Raw genomic sequence first — 17536 nt, 5'->3', positions numbered from 1 at the left:
GTTGTGACCTCTCCCATTGCGGAGCACAGGCTCCGGACACGCAGGCTCAGCGGCCATGGCTCACGGGCCCAGCCGCTCCACAGCACGTGGGATCCTCACGGACCGGGACACGAACCCATGTCCCCTGCATCGGCAGGCGGACTCTCAACCACTGCACCACCAGGGAAGCCCTACCCTCCTTTTTTAGGGTTCAGGGATTTTCCAACCTCCCTCTCAGATTCAAAGCAGATGACACACAGAAAGATTTTTCAGACTTTCTTTATTCACCTGTAAAAAAACCTCACCCACACCACAAACACCACACACACGCGCATGCACGCGTGCACACGCACGCGCGCACACACACACACACACACACACACACACACACGGGCAGACCTAAGATCCCTGTTCCAGTCCCCAGACTCTAGAGGCTCAGCACATCCCACACCAAGCCCACTGTCAGGGTCTGTGCCTGAGCACCAAAGGAGGAGGGGCAGTGTCCCAGGCTGGAGCTAGTTCTTGCTGGGGGCCTTCTTTGCAGGGTCTGCGTGCCTTCCCCCTGCCTCACATTAGGGCATTCACAGCAGAGTGGCCTGTTCAGGGTGGGAGACTGGCTGTCGATAGGCCGGTAGCCGGAACCTAGCAGCATCTCGACGGCGGCGGAAGGCCAGGAATTCCTCCCGAAGGGCAGCACAGCGGGCCTCAGGGCCAGGAGCGTGGGCGGTATTCAGGAGGCAGCCCTCCTCTGGAGTCTTCGCACCTGCAAGAGGGCAGAATAACGAGAGGAAGAAGTCTTAAGGTTCCCTGGGTGAAGTCTTGTGGTTCACCGGCACCATGAGGCTCCCTAAGGCCTGCCAATGCAGAGAAGCCAAGACAGCAAGAGGAGAGGGCCTGGGGCCCAGGGCCCAGCTGGGAACTGACTAGGTCCTAAGGGTGTGGGTGCAGGACAGCAAAGCCAGGGGTGCCTGCCTTTCTGGAGGGCTCCCACACCTAGCTCTGGCTCAGCTTCAAGTCGGGATCGAGGGCCAGTCAAGCCCAGGTGCAGAGTCTCCAGCAATTCCATGTCCCCTGGGAATTCTGAGTCCCATTCATAGTTCTCATCCACAGATGTGTTCCTCCTGTTAAAAGGGACAGACGTTTGGTATGGGTGGAGCAATGGAGGGTAGCCAGAAAAGCCTGAACCCAGGGACCCCAGCTGAGGGTGGGCCATGGGTTTCCTCTGAAGATCCCTGGACCTCAGCAAAAGGACCTCAGCTCTCCTGGTCCCAGGGTGGGAATGGAGCAGAGAAGGCAGACGGTATAGGAGAGGGGTGGGGAGAACCTGGATAGGGCAGGGCTGGGCAGGGACTGCCCTCACCTGGTGCTGACCGTCACCACATGCTCCCTTCGGGGCCACCTCTCAGGGCCACTGGCCCAGCTGCTGGTGTCTCCTGGAGCGGGGCTGAGGTAGCTGCCTCCTGCAGAGGGGGCCGTGGAGGGGGGCCGAAGGAAGGAGGCGCTGCCCCGCCCACTGCTCTGGCTTGTGAGGCTGCCCCGAGGCGCAGCAGGCAGAAGGCTTGGCAGCAGCCGCTCCCTCAGTGTCCAGTCAGTCAGCGCTGTGTACGGGGGCTCTGGGGAGGCCCCAACCCCGAGCACGGCCCCAGGAAGCGCCGCCCTGGGGAACTCAGAGTGGGAGTCCAGGGGGTGGAGGAGAGATGAGGTGGGGCGGGGCCGGGTATCCATGTAATCTGGGGGAGGAGCAGGCTCCTCCAAGGGGGGCCAGTCCCCATCTACGTTCATCTCCCTGAAGAAGGGCAGGCTCAGGTACTGGAGCAGGGGTCCCGGACCTGGCAGGGAACTGGGTGGCGCTGCTGGAGGGGGCCTCACAGGGCTGATGTCTGCAATGCAGAGGGGCTGGGCCATCCCACTGGGGCTGCTGCTGCCATCATAGGACCTGGCCTGACGCTGAGCTGGGGTCCGAGGCTCAGCCTGCTCAGGGCCTGACTTTTCTTGGGAGGTCCCCACCTTGGGTCCCATCACAAATCGCCCATCTGGTCCCCGGCAAATGGGCTCCAGGGGTAAGGGCCCCCGGCTAGGTGGAGGATCCGGAGGGGGGCTGGGGGGTCCAGCGGGTTCCCCCCAGAGCAGACTCTGGCGCAGGCTGGGGACTGGGGAACCCTGGAGCTTCAGCTTCGCCACGCTGTCAGGACTGCCCGAGCCCGAAGCAGAGCTGGGGAAGGACAGGAGATCAGGGTCTGTGGTAGGGGGCCAGTCCCCCTCCCAGGAACCAGCGTCAGGCCTTGAGAGGTTTGATGCAGAACAGAGCAGAGCTAGGGAGAGCAAGGGAGAAAAGGACCCACAAGGTGGAGGGGTGGAGCGGTGGAGGGGAGGCACAGGCAACGCTGGACCAGCCCCCAGGCTGGGGCCTCTGCACTTCCATCCTTACCTCCCTCTCACTTCTGTTCCACCTCTCCTACCCCTCCTACCCCAAGGTGCAGAAAAGGAAGCAGAGAACCCTGGTGCTCACAGAAGGAAGCCGAGGAAGTGGAGGGACTTACTGGGGAGCTGACTTCCCGGCCGGAGAGAAGATAAGAGGTGCATCTGTAAGGACAGGAGAACCAGAGGTGACACAGGCACCCAATCTCATCTGCCTGGGAAAAGTGGAGGCCAGTGGGGAAGCAGGACCACGGGCTGTGGGAACACACCTGGCCCACGTAGGAGGGAGGGATTTCTCCTCCAGGTAGGAGGTGCTTATGGAGGGGCGGGGCCCTTCTTTGGCCGGGCCCCAGGTGGCCTACCTTGGCGGAGGCGTTTGCGGTGGCGACGCGCGGCTCTGCGCCGGTTCATAAGGCAAGCGGCCAGGATACTCACGAGGACAGCCACGCCCAGGAAGCAGACCCCGCCCACCACGCCGGCCAGCACTGGCTGGGGCAGGAGGCCCGGCAGCTGTGTGCGCGAGGGGTAGACCTCCAGGCCTGGGCAAAGGGCCACGGGGGAGGGTCGGTGTCCACGACTTAGTGGGCTTCGAGCCCCCCAATGCCCAGGGCTCTGCCCTCCTGCCAGATTCTCACCAGAAGTGGAGACGTTGGCCGTGTTGCTGGGATCACTGACATAGCTACCGGCGAAGGCCACAAGGCGGAACTCGTAGAGAACGTCCTGGGGGTTGGGGTCCAGGAAGGGGGTTAGGGCTCAGCACTGCCCACCCCCAACCCCGTTCGGAAAGACTTTGCAGTTGGAAGGTACGGGTGAAGTGGACAGCCGGAGGTGAGGATAGTCAAATCAGGGTGAGATCAGGTTTGGGGAGTGGAGCAGAGGGCAGGAGGGCTGCTGGGAGGACCCTCCCTGTGCCCACTTCCCACACCTACCTTGATAAGTCCCGGCACCAACAACTGCATTTCACTGCCTGCCACGGCCCGATCCAGCACCTCCCACCCCTGGGAGCTTTGCCGTGCCTCCAGGACGTAGCCATCCAGTCTCTTAGGGACCAGTTCTGGGGGGTCCCAATGCAGGAGTACCCCCCGGGCTGTCCTCACTGCCACCAGACCTCTCGGAGGGGACAGGGGAGGCGGCATCTCTGTTGCGGGAGGACTGGGGGCAGCTGGTGTGGTAGGAAGCCCTGAATGGGACAGATAGACTCGTAAAGATGGGATTTCCAGTGCTCTTCCCCTGCTCCTCTGGCCTTCGACATCCCCTGGTGCCCAGCTGCTCTCCCAGAGCCCCTAAAGACAAGCCTGGATCATCTTCCACAAAGCCCTCTGGCCCCCAAGCTGCCCAGCACCTCTGCCCCCTCCCACCCAGGTCCCTGCAGCCCTTGCCTATCCCTGTCTGCTGCTCTGGGTAAGAGGTCTCTCACCTTCAGGAGCAGACAAGACGATCTCGCTGAAGGGCCCGCTCCCCAGCTTGTTCTGAGCGAGGACGCTGAACTGGTATTGGGTGTGGGGCTGCAAGCCTGGCACTAGGAGGTGAGCAGCCCCCAGGGGCACAGCCAAGGACACCCAGTCGTAGTGGGCTCGGTCAGGACGCTTTGCCCTGGAGGACAGGAGGAAATGGGGGCTGACCTCTCCCCTCCCTTTCAGCATCCGGGGTCTCAGGACCTGGGCCATGAGTCCCTGAGATTCTCTGGAACTCGGGCAGCAGAGTTAGGGCAGGGCTGGGATAGAGGACTGGGAGAAAAGACAGAGGGCCAGAGAGAGAATCAGGGTGTTGAGGGAGAGGGATGGCAGGGGCAGGTTACTCACAGTGGGGTGTACCAGACGCTGAATCTCTGCAGGTAGCCACCATCAAAGCCAGGCTCCCAGGAGACATTGGCACCCTTGGGCAAAGGCACGACGGACACATTGGTGACGACGTGGGGGCTGGTGCCTGGGTGGGGAGAACAGAGGGATGATGGTCAGGGTGCTGAGGGACAGCAAAGAGCTAGGGGGAGACTAGGGCTTCGGCCCTCCACCCATCATCCCAGGGGCACCCCACCCAAGATCCCCCATCTGGGCCCCCCAGAATGATTTATTCCCATCTCCTTCCCACATGGCTGCCTCCAGCTGGCTCTGCCCCCACTAACCCAGCACGTAGACATTCGTGGAGGTGGCCACTCGGGCCACAGCATTGCTGGCTGTGCACTCCCAGCGCCCGTGGGCCTCCTTGGTCAACGGTCGCAGGATGAGGCTACTGTTGCTATCCACCTGGGCCTGGCCCTGCAGCCCCCGGCCCACCTACAGAACCACTGGTCAGCCCTGAGGACACACGCAGCCACCCCTCACCAAGGGCGCCACTCATCTCTCTGGGCAGCTCCAGTTTCCTCCCCGCCCTGCCTCTGACAGCCCTCTCCTCCCCCTTCTCCCTCCCACAAAACGGCCAGGGGTACGGAGAGGCAGGGGCATAGGAGGCGTGAATACAGGAGGAGCAGGGTCAGGAGCCTTACCTTAGCCCAAGAGATAGTAGGCGAAGGGTCTCCTCGGGCAGAGCAGGGGATGAGTAGCTCCCGCCCTACTTCTTGGAAATATTCTTCCTTGGGCCGTTCTAGAAAAGCTGGGGGAGCCTGTAAGCCAGATCTGGCATTGGGAGGGGGCTCTCTCACACTGCTGTCTAAGGGTCGTTCCTTCCCCTCTGCGGGGCCCCCGTCATGCTGCGTCTGTCTCCATCTCTCAGTGTCTCTCTAGCTTTCTCTCTGTTCCCCAGCAGGGAAGCTGGAGGGACATTGCTGGAGAGACGAGGGCCTCTCTGGAGACGTACAAACCTCTGCAGAACACCCTTCACCCTGCCCTCTGCTTCCCACTCTCTTCCCTCTAGAGCGGAGGGCAGCCTGGTCCAAATTAAAGGGTCGGGGCAGGCAGGATATCTTACTGTGTGGAGGTGACCGATGCCCCACCTCCCCAGCACCATCTCTGCAAAAACCTCTGTGATGGCATCTGACAGCTGCTGCCGTGGCCACCGTGGGAAACACAGACTGGGAAGCCCACCCCCCCTCCCCACATGTGTCTGTCCCACCCGCCTCTGTCAGCCCGGTGTCAGCACTAGGTTCGCATCTTCGGCCACCTGACCCGCTGCCGCTGGCCCCCCCGAGCCTCACCTTGAGCAGCACGCGGGTCACCGGGGAGGGCCCTGCAGTGCCAAGACGGTTGTAGGGGGTGCAGGAGTATTCTCCCAGCACATCCTCATTCCCCAGGGCAATGATCAGAGAACCTTCTGGGCCCTGGGACCAGCCAGGGAACTGGAGGCATGAGGAGATGACAACCAGAGAGAGAAACTCAGCGGAGGCCAGACCAGAGATGGAGAGAGGCAATGCCCGGGAGGGACCCACATCTATGCAGAGGATGCCACAACCCTACCCCTAGGCCAGACCTCTCTGTGAATTCCATCCTTCCTTTCTCTTTCCTACATAGGGGCCACTACCAATGGGGGTGAAGACTGGGACTGCAGACTCCAGGAGAGCCACTCACGGGGAATCCAGTGTGCACGGCACACCCTGGGGTTGAGCTTCAAAGGTGTGGGTCTCCCGGCCTGCTGTCTTCCCAGCACTCCGAGATTACATTCTGCATCTTCCACCCCAAATCGGTTCTTCTTCCTGGCTTCCCTAGTTCTGTGTTAAAGGCTAACATCCGACTCCTCGCTCTGTCTCAGGCCCCACGTCTGTCCTCCTGGAAAGGCCTTTTGTCCCATCTATCTTCATGTCCTCCTTTCTAGCTCAGGCCTCGTAACCTCTCACCCACACTCTCATTTCAATAGCCTCTGTACCCCCTCTGTCTGTCCAGTCTCTTCCTCTCCATTCCTATCACACCGTTGCCCAAGCAACTTCACTGCCTCCGAATGCCTTTGGACTTTTTTTTTAAACCTTAGACAAAAATTTATTGAGCACCACTACAGTTGCAGTAGCCCTGGGGAGACTAGGATTAAAAGATGAAATACTAGCCCACAAGGAATTTGTGGTCTTTGCCGACAAACAAAAGATCTCAATCCCCGTGGAATGAGGTAATATTAACTTGGCATCCATAGTTCCTCCTTTTGGTCCCAACCAGTCTTTCCAGATTTCTCTGCACCAGTCACGTCCCCATAGGCACTGTAGCTCCCCCCAGCTGGGAGACTCATTATGCCATAAATGCACTATACTGTTCCTGCCCTGGTTTCTGCATGGAATGTCTCTCCACCCTTCAAGGCCCATCACCAGAGTCCCAGAAGCTGTTGCTGATCTATCCTCAACCAGTCCTAAGAGGAAGGTGCTCGCTGCCTCCTGGCCTTCTAGCAGTGTCTGCACGGCTGTGCTGCCCCCTCTAGGCATGGGTGTCTCTGCTCCTGTCCCCCATGCGACAACCTACACAGCATGTTCCCCAGTCACTGAATTGATCTAATGCTGCCCCAGCTGTCCTGACTAGAATACCACCAAGCTAAGTCCTCTATCCCCTGCCCCAAGCCTGTACCTTGTCCAGCTGCAGGGCCTGCCCATCCTTGGTCCAGCTGACAAAGAGCAGTGGGGGGTTGGCACGAACCGGGCACCGGATCACCCCCCGCATGCCCATGGGCAGGGGTGTCTCAGGAGGCATGGCAGTCACCTGGGCGGGGTCTGGGGGGAAGCAGTGACAAGTTGTCGGGGAGGAGCTTGGCCTGGCCCAGGGGAGGAGAGCAGTCTGGGGAGGGAGCTGGGGTCAAGCTTACAGAGAACAGTGAGGTAGGCAGAGGCCGAGGGTGGGCGTGGAAGGCCATTGCTGGGTACACAGGTGTAGCGGCCCGCATCATCAGGCTGGGCGGCCTGCAGCCGCAAGCTGCCATCCACCAGGATCCGCACTCGGGGCTGCAGGCGGCTGCAGTATGGCACGTGGGCAGGGGGGTCCAGGTCTTGCTGGACTCAGACTGCCCATCAGTACCCCACCCCCACCCCACCCCATGCCTCACCTAATGTGGAAGACATTGGTGCTGTCCTGGAACCAGCTGTAGGTGAGGTTAGCGGGGTACGCCTCAGCCTGGCAGGCCAGGGAAACATCCTGAGAGGCATTGACCGTGCTGTTCTTGGGGGGCACCACGATGACTGGGGGTCCTGTCGGGGGGAGCACACGGGGGAGGGGAGGCCTCAGCCCAGTCTGCCAGGAACCCTAAGGGTCACTTCTACAGTTCTTCCCAGGTCCGCTCTCTGGAATACAGGGCTGGTTGCTACAAAGCCTTGGGAGTGGAAACAGGTCCTAACCCTTTTATTTAACACAAGTTCTTCCTCTGCCCTGGCTAGCTCCCCTTCCCATCACCTCCATTCACCTAGTTTCCGGTGTGTGTGTGTGTGTGTGTGCTGGGGAGGGGGAATCAGTTCTACCCCTCTGATCACCCTTTATACCTTTACACCCACTACCCTTTCCATCCTTCATCTGTCACACCTGAAATCACCTCTATGTCTCCTACCCTAATCTGGGTACCCAGTACCTTACCCCAAGATGCTGCAGCAATCCCTGACTCCAGGCTCCGCCATCACTGCCACTCTGATGGCCATTCATGCAGAAATGTCCCCCCCACCTTTGGCCACAGAACACTTCTACTCAAGAACCCACAACAGCTCCTGGCTCCTAGCACATTAAGCTCAAACTTCTTGACCCAGCCCCGTGGGCCCTTGTAACCCCTGCCTGGCCAACTGTCTTTTCATATGTCAAGTCCTTGTGAACTCTTTCAGGTCAGTATGGGCAGCTCACTGCGCCTAGGCCAGACTCACTCCCATCTCCATGCCTTTGCTCTCTGGACCCGCAGTCCAGAATGCTCTTCCCTGAGAGCCTGGCCTTCCCCGAGAGCCTAGCGTCTGCAGCTGCACTGCTGTTTCCCTTCTCTGGGCTCCTATAATAAGTGGTCAGTAATAAGCGGTAATGATATGAGTTGGTGTACAGGCATGCCGGGCATAGCTGAGCACCTTACCTGCGCTATTCTCATTTAATCCTCCCAAGAGCCTTTTGTGGTAGAAATTATTGTCTCCACTTCATAGGTGAAGACATGAAGGCTCAGAGGCAGAGAGACTGTGAGGTGACTTGCCCGAGATCAGCGGGGAAGGCAAATTCATACTCAGGCCTTCTCAACACCAGACTCGACACCACTGCCCAGCACTGCCTCTCCCACAGTACCCAGGAGAGAGGCACTTCGCCACTGCGTCTTATTTCCCCCTGTGGATAAGAGGCTCCGTGAAGGCAGAGTCAACTTCTCAGCTTGCTTTCTAAGGGGAAGGGCTTGGCCAGGAATTACTATGATCATTGTGCTCGTCTGAACCTAATTCTTGTAACAATCCTGCAAGGAACATAGGAACCTCTTCGTATAGATGAGGAAACTGGAGGTCAAGGGGGTTCCATGGCTCATGGTCTAACACCAGCACCCACGCTCTTCTCACTATACCACATTGCTGGCTCTAAATATCTATCTCCGTTCACTGATCCTTTTACAGGCAAGATGCTGGTTTTAGAGGAAGAGCCTGTATTGGGAGCGCCCTCCCTCTCCATGGGCCCCTCACCTCAGGCACAAGCCTCCGCCCACCCCCCCCACCCCCCCCCCCCACCCCCGGCTGCTGGCTGTGTGCACCTCCAGCCACAGGTCAGTCCTCTCACGTGTGTGTCCTGTTTCCCGGCCCTCCCCCGAGACAGCACCTAGCACCAGCAGCTGGGTGGCGTGGATGGCGCTGCCCTCAGTGCTGGAGGCTTGGCAGGTGTAGACCCCGGAGCTGCCTCGCTCCACCCTCCGGATCCTCAGCGTCCCGTTCTGCACCTAGAGTCAGAGTGGGTGAGGAAGGACTCTTGTGTCTCCCCTGCCCACGGCGGGCCTCAGACCCCGCACTTCCCAGTCTGGCCAGCAGAGGGAGGCAGCGTGCTGGGCTCAGGGAAGCCTATGCCAAGCCCTCCTCCGGCCCGTCTCCCAACCTCCTGGCCTCCAGCCCCGCTCCCAGGCCACTACCTGCCTCACACTCTCACCCTGTCCAGCCCTGGGACTCACTTGCACCTGACTCTGGCCCTGGCCGAGGTCCTGTCCTAGGAGCTTCCAAGTCACACGAGGTTGGGGGCTGCCGCGGGCCGCGCAACGCAGGGTCACAGGCTCCAGTTCCCGCACTTCCAGCACCTGGGGAGGCGTCTCCAGGAATTGAGGGGGCGCTGCAAGGAGAGAGGCATCAGGGATTGCCAGAAGGGCCATCAGCCCAAAGAGCAGCGTCCGAGGACCAGAGAGGCAGATCAGGGCCTCAGCCTTCAGCCCATCAGCCCACCAGCTTCATAGGAATTCCCAAGCCAGGGCCACCCTGTCTGCTGCACCCAGGACCCAGCAAGGACGCACAAGCCCGTTCCCCCACTGGCCTGCAGAGTTGGTTAGGGAGCTGACCACCAGGCTGGGTGTTCAGAGCTGGGAGAGAGCTAGGTGCCCTCTAGGAAAGCACTGTCCTGGGAGTCAGGAGACCTGAGTTCTAGACTGCTCTGCCACTAATCAGCCGTATGACCCAGTCTCCCCATGCCCCATCTATGAAATGGGAATAATTATGACCTCCTTGCTTCTTAGGGTTGAGACAGAATTCATGAGGTACTGGGTCAAAAGGTGTTTTGAAAAAACAAAATGTCGTATACAAGTGAGTGATGTTTCACTCAGGGCTCAATAACCCCTTATCCCCTCCTACCCATTACCCTCTCTTGGCCAGGGAGGCAGGAGCAGGGAAGAGAGAGGAAGAGGAAGTTCCTAACAAAGAGTCGAGAAGGCTGATTGGATTCAGGTTTGAGGAACTGAAAGGGCAGGAGTGGGGGTGGCAGGGGTAAGATGCAAACAGGGAGCCAGCAAACAGGTGTCAGCAAGGGTGGGGCATCGGGACTGCCCTCCTCCCCTCCCCCTCCTTCCCCTCCCCTCCCTCCTCCTTCCTCCCCTCCTTCCCCCTTCCTCTCCCCTCCCTCCCCCTTCCTCTCCCCTCCCTCCCCCTTCCTCTCCCCTCCCTCCTCCTTCCTCTCCCCTCCCTCCTCCACAGCCTGCCTGCTCCCAGCCTCATACAATTGACTGTGAGGTGCACCCAGGAGCCGTTAGCAGAGTCGTCCTCGGGTCTGTGCTGGTCCAGGAAGAGCACGCGGCACTCGTACCAGCCCTGGTCCTCAGCCCGCAGCCCCTCGATCTGGAGAGATGCCCCCTTCTGAAGCCGGACGCGCCCTGGGGGAGGAGCCCTGGATCAAGGGTGCAGAAGGGACCCCATGGGAACCCCAGGCCCCTGGTCACACTGGTCATTCTCAGACGTCAAGAACAGGCTCAGTGTCTCCCAGTTACCCTGATAGAGTGGGGTCCAGAGAGGCACAGATGGGGTTGGGGTCACTGAGGGCAGATCTCTCCCTTCAGCCCCTCTGATGGCTCCTGCCTTTCAGCAGCTGGGACCCGGCTTAGACAAAGAGAAACCGGAGCAGCAGCAGGTGGGCACTGAACTACGCCCAGCTTCCAGGACTGTAGGGGGAAGGGGCTTGAAGAGCCAACACTCAGTCTCCTCTGGATTCATACAGAATCTGCCCATCCCTGAGCTCTTTTCGTAAGGGGAGTCCCGGGAGTGCTCCTGCCAGAGGACTCGGGGCCCAGAAACCACAGCTGGGTTTGGGATCCACACCTCGCCTACCAAAGCCCCCTAATCCGCCAGGGCTATTATCAGCGGCCTAAGCGCCTTAGGGTGGCCAGAGTCCAAACCAGCCAGGCAGCAAGGTCAGCAGCCTCCTCACCCCATCCCCTCACGCTCCAGGGCATCCAAGCCCCGGCTGACAGACTACATAGAGCTCCACAAATCACCCAGCCCCAGCGCAAGCAGACGGCGCCCTCCCACCCCGACGGAGCCCCGCACCCCAGACAGCTTCGTGGGTCCCTGGCAGTGCAGCCTAGAAAGCAAGGCGCACGCTGGGGAGCCACAGAGACCTAGCCTCCGGCTCTGCCATTTACTTCTTTGGCCAGATCACTTAACTTCTCTCTCAACATCAACTTCTTCATCTATAAAATGAGAGAGAAAAAAATCCAGGTAGGGTGGATGGAAGGCAGGCAGCATGGTGCCTGACCTCGGCGGGTGCTTAAATAAAAGCGGTTGAACAAATGAAGGAGCTCATGATCTGAAATCAGCAGCCTGCATTCAACCTTGGCACCACCCCTCACCTGAAAACACACCCTCTCCGTCTTCTCCCCTGTAGTAGTGAACAGTACCGTCACGCACATCACCCTACCAGAAACCTGGTGTCACCCAGATTGCTCTCTCCATTAACCCCACATCTGCTTGTTCAGTAAGCCTTTCAATTCTACCTCCTGGATGCTGTTTCCCTCTCTGCCACCTTCTCTTTAGTTTAGTCCCATAGCATCTCTCTCCTGGGTTACACCAACAGTCCACAAAGAGGTCCCGCTGCCTCCAGCCTCCCGCCCTCCACATTCATCAGCGACCCACCCCGCCTTGACCTTTGATAGGGACAGCTGACATTTTCTAATTCTTGTGGGTTATGCCAAACGAAAGCAACCAGACTGTGCCCCTACTTTGCCCGTTCTAAGACTGGGCAGTCTGAAGCTGCTCACACACTTGCCCTCTCCCATCTGCTTGCATTCTACCTCTAGGGTTCACCTTTCTGAAATAGAATCAAAACCCATGGGGGCCCTGAAGACATCAAGGAAAAAAGAGGAGATGATCAGGCTGAGGCCGGCGCTGTGCTCATAGGCAAGGGACTTTTTTCTTCCAAGAATGAGGTCCAAGGGCGCAGACTCTCTAGAAAGGGTGGAGCTGCTTAAAGGGCTAGGTGTTTAAATCCCCACCTAGAAGATAAGCCTGGGTCATGCAGGTAAATATTTAATAGGATCACACCCTTCCTCCCACCAGTGGGATTCCTCAGTAACCCTAAACTGCCTGGCCATGGGACCCCCGCAGACCCCACTGCGACCTCTTCTTTTTTCTTTTTTCTGGCTGCACCACGTGGCTTGCTCCCCAACCAGGGATTGAACCCCGGCCATGGCAGTGAAAGCCCGGAATCCTAACCACTAGGCCACCGGGGAACTCCCTGCGACCTCTCCTACGTCCCGTGTGATGGCAACATTTCATTACGGTGATCTTCAGTCGCTACAAAGAAGGAAGAAGAGGGAAGGGAAATAGAGTCTGGGATATGAGCCACGTAATATTAGGCATTGTCACCATACTTAATCCTTCCAAGAATTCCATTATAGAAGAAGGAATTGATGTTAAGCTTCTTTCCAATAAGCTACTCAGGGATCCAGCCAGGCCTCCTTTCTCACGATGCAGCATGCTCTCCATTGCACACTAGTGTGAGGATTAAGGGACGCTCAGGGCACTGATCGCCGAGCATAGTCAGTATATGCTCACTCGGGGGATGTTGGCAGCCAACGGGTAACAGCTCCAAACGTCTGTTGATCAGAACATCTAATAAAGCATAGAGTATGTCCTAACTTTTCTGTGAGGTACGAATGGCTAGACCTGTAGAGTCGCAGAAGCACAGGAAGCTGGCCAGGGGCAGGCCGTCCTGTATCCTCCTGAGTCCTGGGCCCCCCTCCACCCGCAGAGCCGGAGCCTGAGTGTCTTTGGACCTCCCCACGTGCAGGGGAGTGTAGAGGAAGGAGGCACAGTCCCCATTCTTGCAAGCTCTAGGAAGGCACGGAATCCACACTCATGGACACGTGCAAGTTCATATACACACAGAAGCTTAAAAAATATTCCAAGAGGCTAAGAAGCAGGAGGAGTATGGAAGGCTTCCAGGAAGAGGTGACTCTGCAGAGGGGATGCAAGGCTAAAGGTAGTGAGGGGAGATGATGACAGGGAGCCAGGTGGTTCTAAGTGGAGGATAAGAGAACTGATTTGTATCAAATGACTCAGGACAGAGAGAAAATTCATGTCCCTTCTGCCACATGGGGTATCTTGAAACTCCCAAGAAATATAGCACAGAAGTCGAAGACCAAAAGCTGGTCCCATGAATTAGAAGAGCTGATCTCAGATCCACCCCAGGAAAGCTGGTGTAGAGGAAGTGGACCCTCTTTCCTCTGCACACCGAGTCACGGTTTCACACCGTGCAGGCACTCTGTACAGGCTCTGTGCTGGGTTCCTTACGTACAGCAGCTAACTTCATCCTAGGATGTAGTCCTGGCTTGTTTTATCCTGCTTTTTACTACTTTTATACTCGTCTATAAATCCAGTCTCCTCTGCTAGATGGATTCCAGGGTCCTCAAAGATTGGAAGCCTTCTCTTCAGTGTCATCCCTGAAGCCCCAGTCTCTCTCATGGTCCCTCCCACATTCTAGGCCACGGGCCTCACACACACAGTCCCAGGCCATCTCCCCTTCGCTTGCCCAGAGGGTTTATGACAGGACAGCATTGTCCTTAGCAACCTTCACCTCCCGTTGCCTAGCAACTGCAGTTCAGAGTCCCCTACACAAAGGCTGAGAGGCCCCTTCCACACTGGGAGGCAGTAAAAGGGTTAATGGGTGCAGGGGCCTCTCCCCAGGGCCCTGACTCCCCAGACTAGCCCTGCCCGACCAGGAGCTCCAGAGCTGGGGCAGGGGTGGGCATGAAGGGCAGGGGTAGGAAGAAAGACTTGCAGCTGAAAGGAACACCACAGAGACAGAAAGAAAACCCACAGGTAGCAAAGTTGCTACCGTCCAGGGGTTTGTCCGCCTGAGGGACCTCAAGACAGGACAGAGGGCAGGGGGTTGGGGGGAGGAGAGTTGCACATCTCCCTGGGGGAAGCCCAGGAAAAGCCCTTCTCTCCCCTGTCCTCCACCTCCCCCTGCCCTGCCTTCAGTCGGGCAATGTTCTGCATCTGCGGAGCCTCAGCCTGGCAGCCCAGCTCCTCCCAGCCCGGCGGGCAGAGGCAGGGAGGGCTGGTGGGCACAGCCGTTGTCTCTCCACTTGTCCTAATTGGGGCCCCGCTTTCATCAGTTCTCCGGGGGCTTGTGCAGACACATACGCTCCCACCAGGCTGTTTGCCAACAACTGACCCCAGTTTGAAAATAAACTCTTCCCTCCTGCAGCACCTGCCTGAGCCTCCTCCCCTCTCTGCTCAGCCTGCCCCGCGGCGACAGCTCAGCCAATCCTGTGGCTTCTCCCAGGATTCAAACTAAAGAGGGAAAAGGGAGGGGGTCCCCCTGCCCCCATCGACGTCCTCCCAGGTGGCCTTTCCTGGGCTTCCCCTCTGAAGAGGAGGCAGCCAGACTCTCTCCCCAGCAGCCCCAGCCCCATCCCTAGGCTCTCCCACACACTGTCCTCGGAGACCTGCACTAAACCGCTCAGATTAAGGCTCCATCAGGGATTAGGGGGAAGCTGAGCCTTTCGAGGGAGCCAGCTGGGGCACAGGAGAAGGCCCCTAGGGAGGCCTATACACTATTTTAAGTCCATACAGAAACCAGCTGAAGCAGGAACCCAGCCCAGCTCCATCCATTTGCTGATCTTTAAGGGAGCCTGGTTCATCCCCAGCCCACCCCGTCCGTGCACGAACTCTGCTGTACCCAGAATCAGAAGCAGTGGAGAAGCAGCCAGGTCGTAGACCCACCCACCCTGCTGCCCCCTCAGCCCACTCCCTAGAAGCCTAGAACACCCAAACTAGCATTTAAGAAAGTAGGGGAAGAAGAGGGCAGGGCAGTGAGAAGATAGCAGAGCTAGGGACCAGGAGAGGGCCAAGGAGGGAGAACAGGGAGAATGAGGATGGTCTGGGAGGTTTCATGAGCTCTAGAAAGAGCGATTAGAGAAGTAGGATGGACACTTGGAATAGGGCTGCGGGATCTCCTTTGGAACAGACCATGTGGAGTTTTAAAGAGACCACATGTGTGTCTCTGTGTGTGTGTGTGTGTGTGTGCGCGCGCGCGTGTGTGTGTGTGTGTGTGTGTGTAAATGAATGAATCCTTCAATGAATGAACACTGCTTGGGAGCAGAGCCACGCTTGTTAAGCAGAGTTCAGGCAGTGGAGCTGGAGATGAGTTTGGGACAGGGGCAGAGCTGTTAAGAAGAGGACTTGTTCCCACTCTACCCAGTCCACCTTTGTTGGGGACACCTCCCGACCTCCCACCTGAGGATAAGCCTTACCCACGTAAGCAGGGTCGATGCGGGGAGAGTAGAGGCCGAACTGAATGAAGATGGGAAGCAGGAATCCAAAGCGCAGCCACTCGATGACGTGCAGAGGGGGCCGGCCAGCCGGGGACAGCAGGTCACAGCCCAGCACCGCGCTCTCCCCGGCCCGGCCCACCACCGACACCACCTCAGGCTTCCCTCGACCTGCAGGGCACGTGGCATGAGGACACAGCAGAGGGCCAGAATCAGGGCTGGGAGGGGAGATACCCTCTCTGTCTTTGTGGGCTCCCCAGGCCTTTGTGAAGTGGTTGAGGAAATCCTCGACTTCTGCAGAACCAGTGTTGCTCCTCCCCTCCGCTGACCTGCGCACAGAGAACCCCAGGGGACCACCACCCACCCCAAGGCCAACAGGGAGTTCCGGAGCCCAGGAAGTCCAGCTCACCGTCAGCCCCCTGGCCGATGATCAGGCTGAGGATGGCCAGACTGAGGCACCAAACCATAGCCCAGCTGCCTGCTCGCCCGGCCCCTCCTATCCACAGGGGCCCAGACGGAGGGGCCCAGGGACCTGCACAGCCCAGCAAGCCCTGTCAATCCTTCTGACTGGGTAACGGGGGTCAGCTCTCACTCTTCTGGACAGTTAGGGCTTGGCTCGTGTAACACCTGATGAAGCCGTCCTCTGGAGCACCGCCAGATCTAGATGCAAAACGCAAGGCAACGTGCAGAGTGGGCCAATGTTGGAAACCAGAAGAAACCCCGAGTTAGAGAGAAGCTGAAGGTGAGCAAAGGCAGAAGGAGAGAGGAGAGCAGATGCGTGGGGGAAGGGCTGGGGTGAGGGAGTGCCGGGTGGGGAGACCAGACAGATGAGGACATGTGGGGAGCAGAGGAGCTGGAAAGATCTTAGAAAAAGCAGAGGGATTCCGGGGATACGCAGGTTACCAAGGCTCTCGGAAAGCTGGGCCAGGAGGGAAATTGGGTTCCTACACACTTGGGAAAGGACTTCTCAGGAAAGCATGGGAGATGAAGAGCCCCATAGCCCAGCCTCTTCTCCCTGTTCTTTCCTTAGTCCTGATGCTGATAACAAGGTAGCAGATAGCAAGGTAGAACCAGTATTTTCGCCTCCACCCCACGGTGACAAATAAGGACCTTGGGTATCTCAGAGCCTTGCTCAGGCGCACAGAGCCAGTTAAGGGCAAAGCCTGGATGAAAACCCAGGGAAAGTGGCCCCCAGAGCACAAATCCTTGCCTCATTTCTCCAGCCTCTGTGAACCCTGCAAGCTGGAGGCCCTGTACCTCTTTCTCCATCAGCCTCCCAATACTGCTTTAGCCATGAATGAGTCAGACACTTGGGAGAGGACGATTGCCTCCCATCTGCTGGTATGGGGGCCCAGGCAGCATCCTCCAGGTCTGGGCAGGTCCTGGGGCTGGCGGCTGACCCCACTTCCTCTTCTTGATGCTGTCAGGCAGCCCTCCCTCTGCCAGACACCATGACCCAAGTGCCTTAACCCAATTCCTCCCACTTACTCTCCCTCCAGTATCTTCGGGGCCTAAGGTTTGCTAGGTTCCCCCTTCACTAACCCCAGGGGCATGGTCCATGAGAAGCTAAAAAGTCAACCAGTCCCTAGGGTGTACAAAGTGAGCCCTGGAGCATGGAGGGGAGGAACTCTTGATAGCCCCAGCCCCTGAGCATCTAAGGAAGTCACAGCAGGCTGGGGTGGTGGTGGTGATGGTGGTGGGGGGTGCTGCCTTGGGCCTGGAAGATCCAAGTGGACTCTGCTCCGCGGGCCTCCACCCCACTCTTGGCCTCACAGTTCGGAATGGGCTATAAAACACCCCTGCCTGGACTGAATGGCCCTGCACGTCTAACTCCTGATAACTCACCAGCAAGCACCCATCGCCCTTGCTTCCCACTGTCCCCAGCCACCTCATGGACATATCTTTTTCCAAATGCATAGGAACCCCCAGTTCCCTCCTGGCTCAGTTTTCTGAAAACCTCAGCATCCAGGTTTGCCCAGAACTCCTCTGTGTTTCCTAAGATCCTTCCAACTCTTCTGTCGGCCACTACGTCCTCACCTAATAATCTCCCCACCCA

At 58.4% G+C, this 17536-nt stretch overlaps 1 protein-coding gene and 1 long non-coding RNA gene across 2 annotated transcripts; one reads left to right on the top strand and one right to left on the bottom strand.

Annotated features, from left to right (window-relative positions):
* Nucleotides 1–242: 242 nt before the first annotated feature.
* IGSF9 (immunoglobulin superfamily member 9) lies at nucleotides 243–17536 on the bottom strand. Its single transcript, XM_033856574.2, has 20 exons — nucleotides 15890–17536; nucleotides 15463–15651; nucleotides 10429–10581; nucleotides 9400–9554; nucleotides 9057–9174; nucleotides 7345–7486; nucleotides 7108–7253; nucleotides 6873–7015; nucleotides 5528–5668; nucleotides 4880–4996; nucleotides 4520–4670; nucleotides 4200–4323; nucleotides 3815–3990; nucleotides 3327–3577; nucleotides 3033–3117; nucleotides 2760–2936; nucleotides 2520–2562; nucleotides 1340–2191; nucleotides 973–1100; nucleotides 243–742 (listed from the first exon to the last, which is right to left on the bottom strand). The coding sequence occupies exons 1-20, from the start codon at nucleotides 15945–15947 to the stop codon at nucleotides 561–563; spliced, it is 3531 nt and encodes a 1176-aa protein (XP_033712465.1). The 5' UTR covers nucleotides 15948–17536; the 3' UTR covers nucleotides 243–560.
* Nucleotides 3094–6568, top strand: LOC109549277 (uncharacterized). The gene is made up of 2 exons (XR_002175515.3): nucleotides 3094–3225; nucleotides 5841–6568. It is a non-coding gene; the product is annotated as an uncharacterized lncRNA (long non-coding RNA).

This window comes from Tursiops truncatus, chromosome 1 (genome assembly GCF_011762595.2).
Source record: "Tursiops truncatus isolate mTurTru1 chromosome 1, mTurTru1.mat.Y, whole genome shotgun sequence".
Classification (NCBI taxonomy): Eukaryota; Metazoa; Chordata; class Mammalia; order Artiodactyla; family Delphinidae; genus Tursiops; species Tursiops truncatus.
This window is presented reverse-complemented; position numbering and strand designations above follow the sequence as displayed.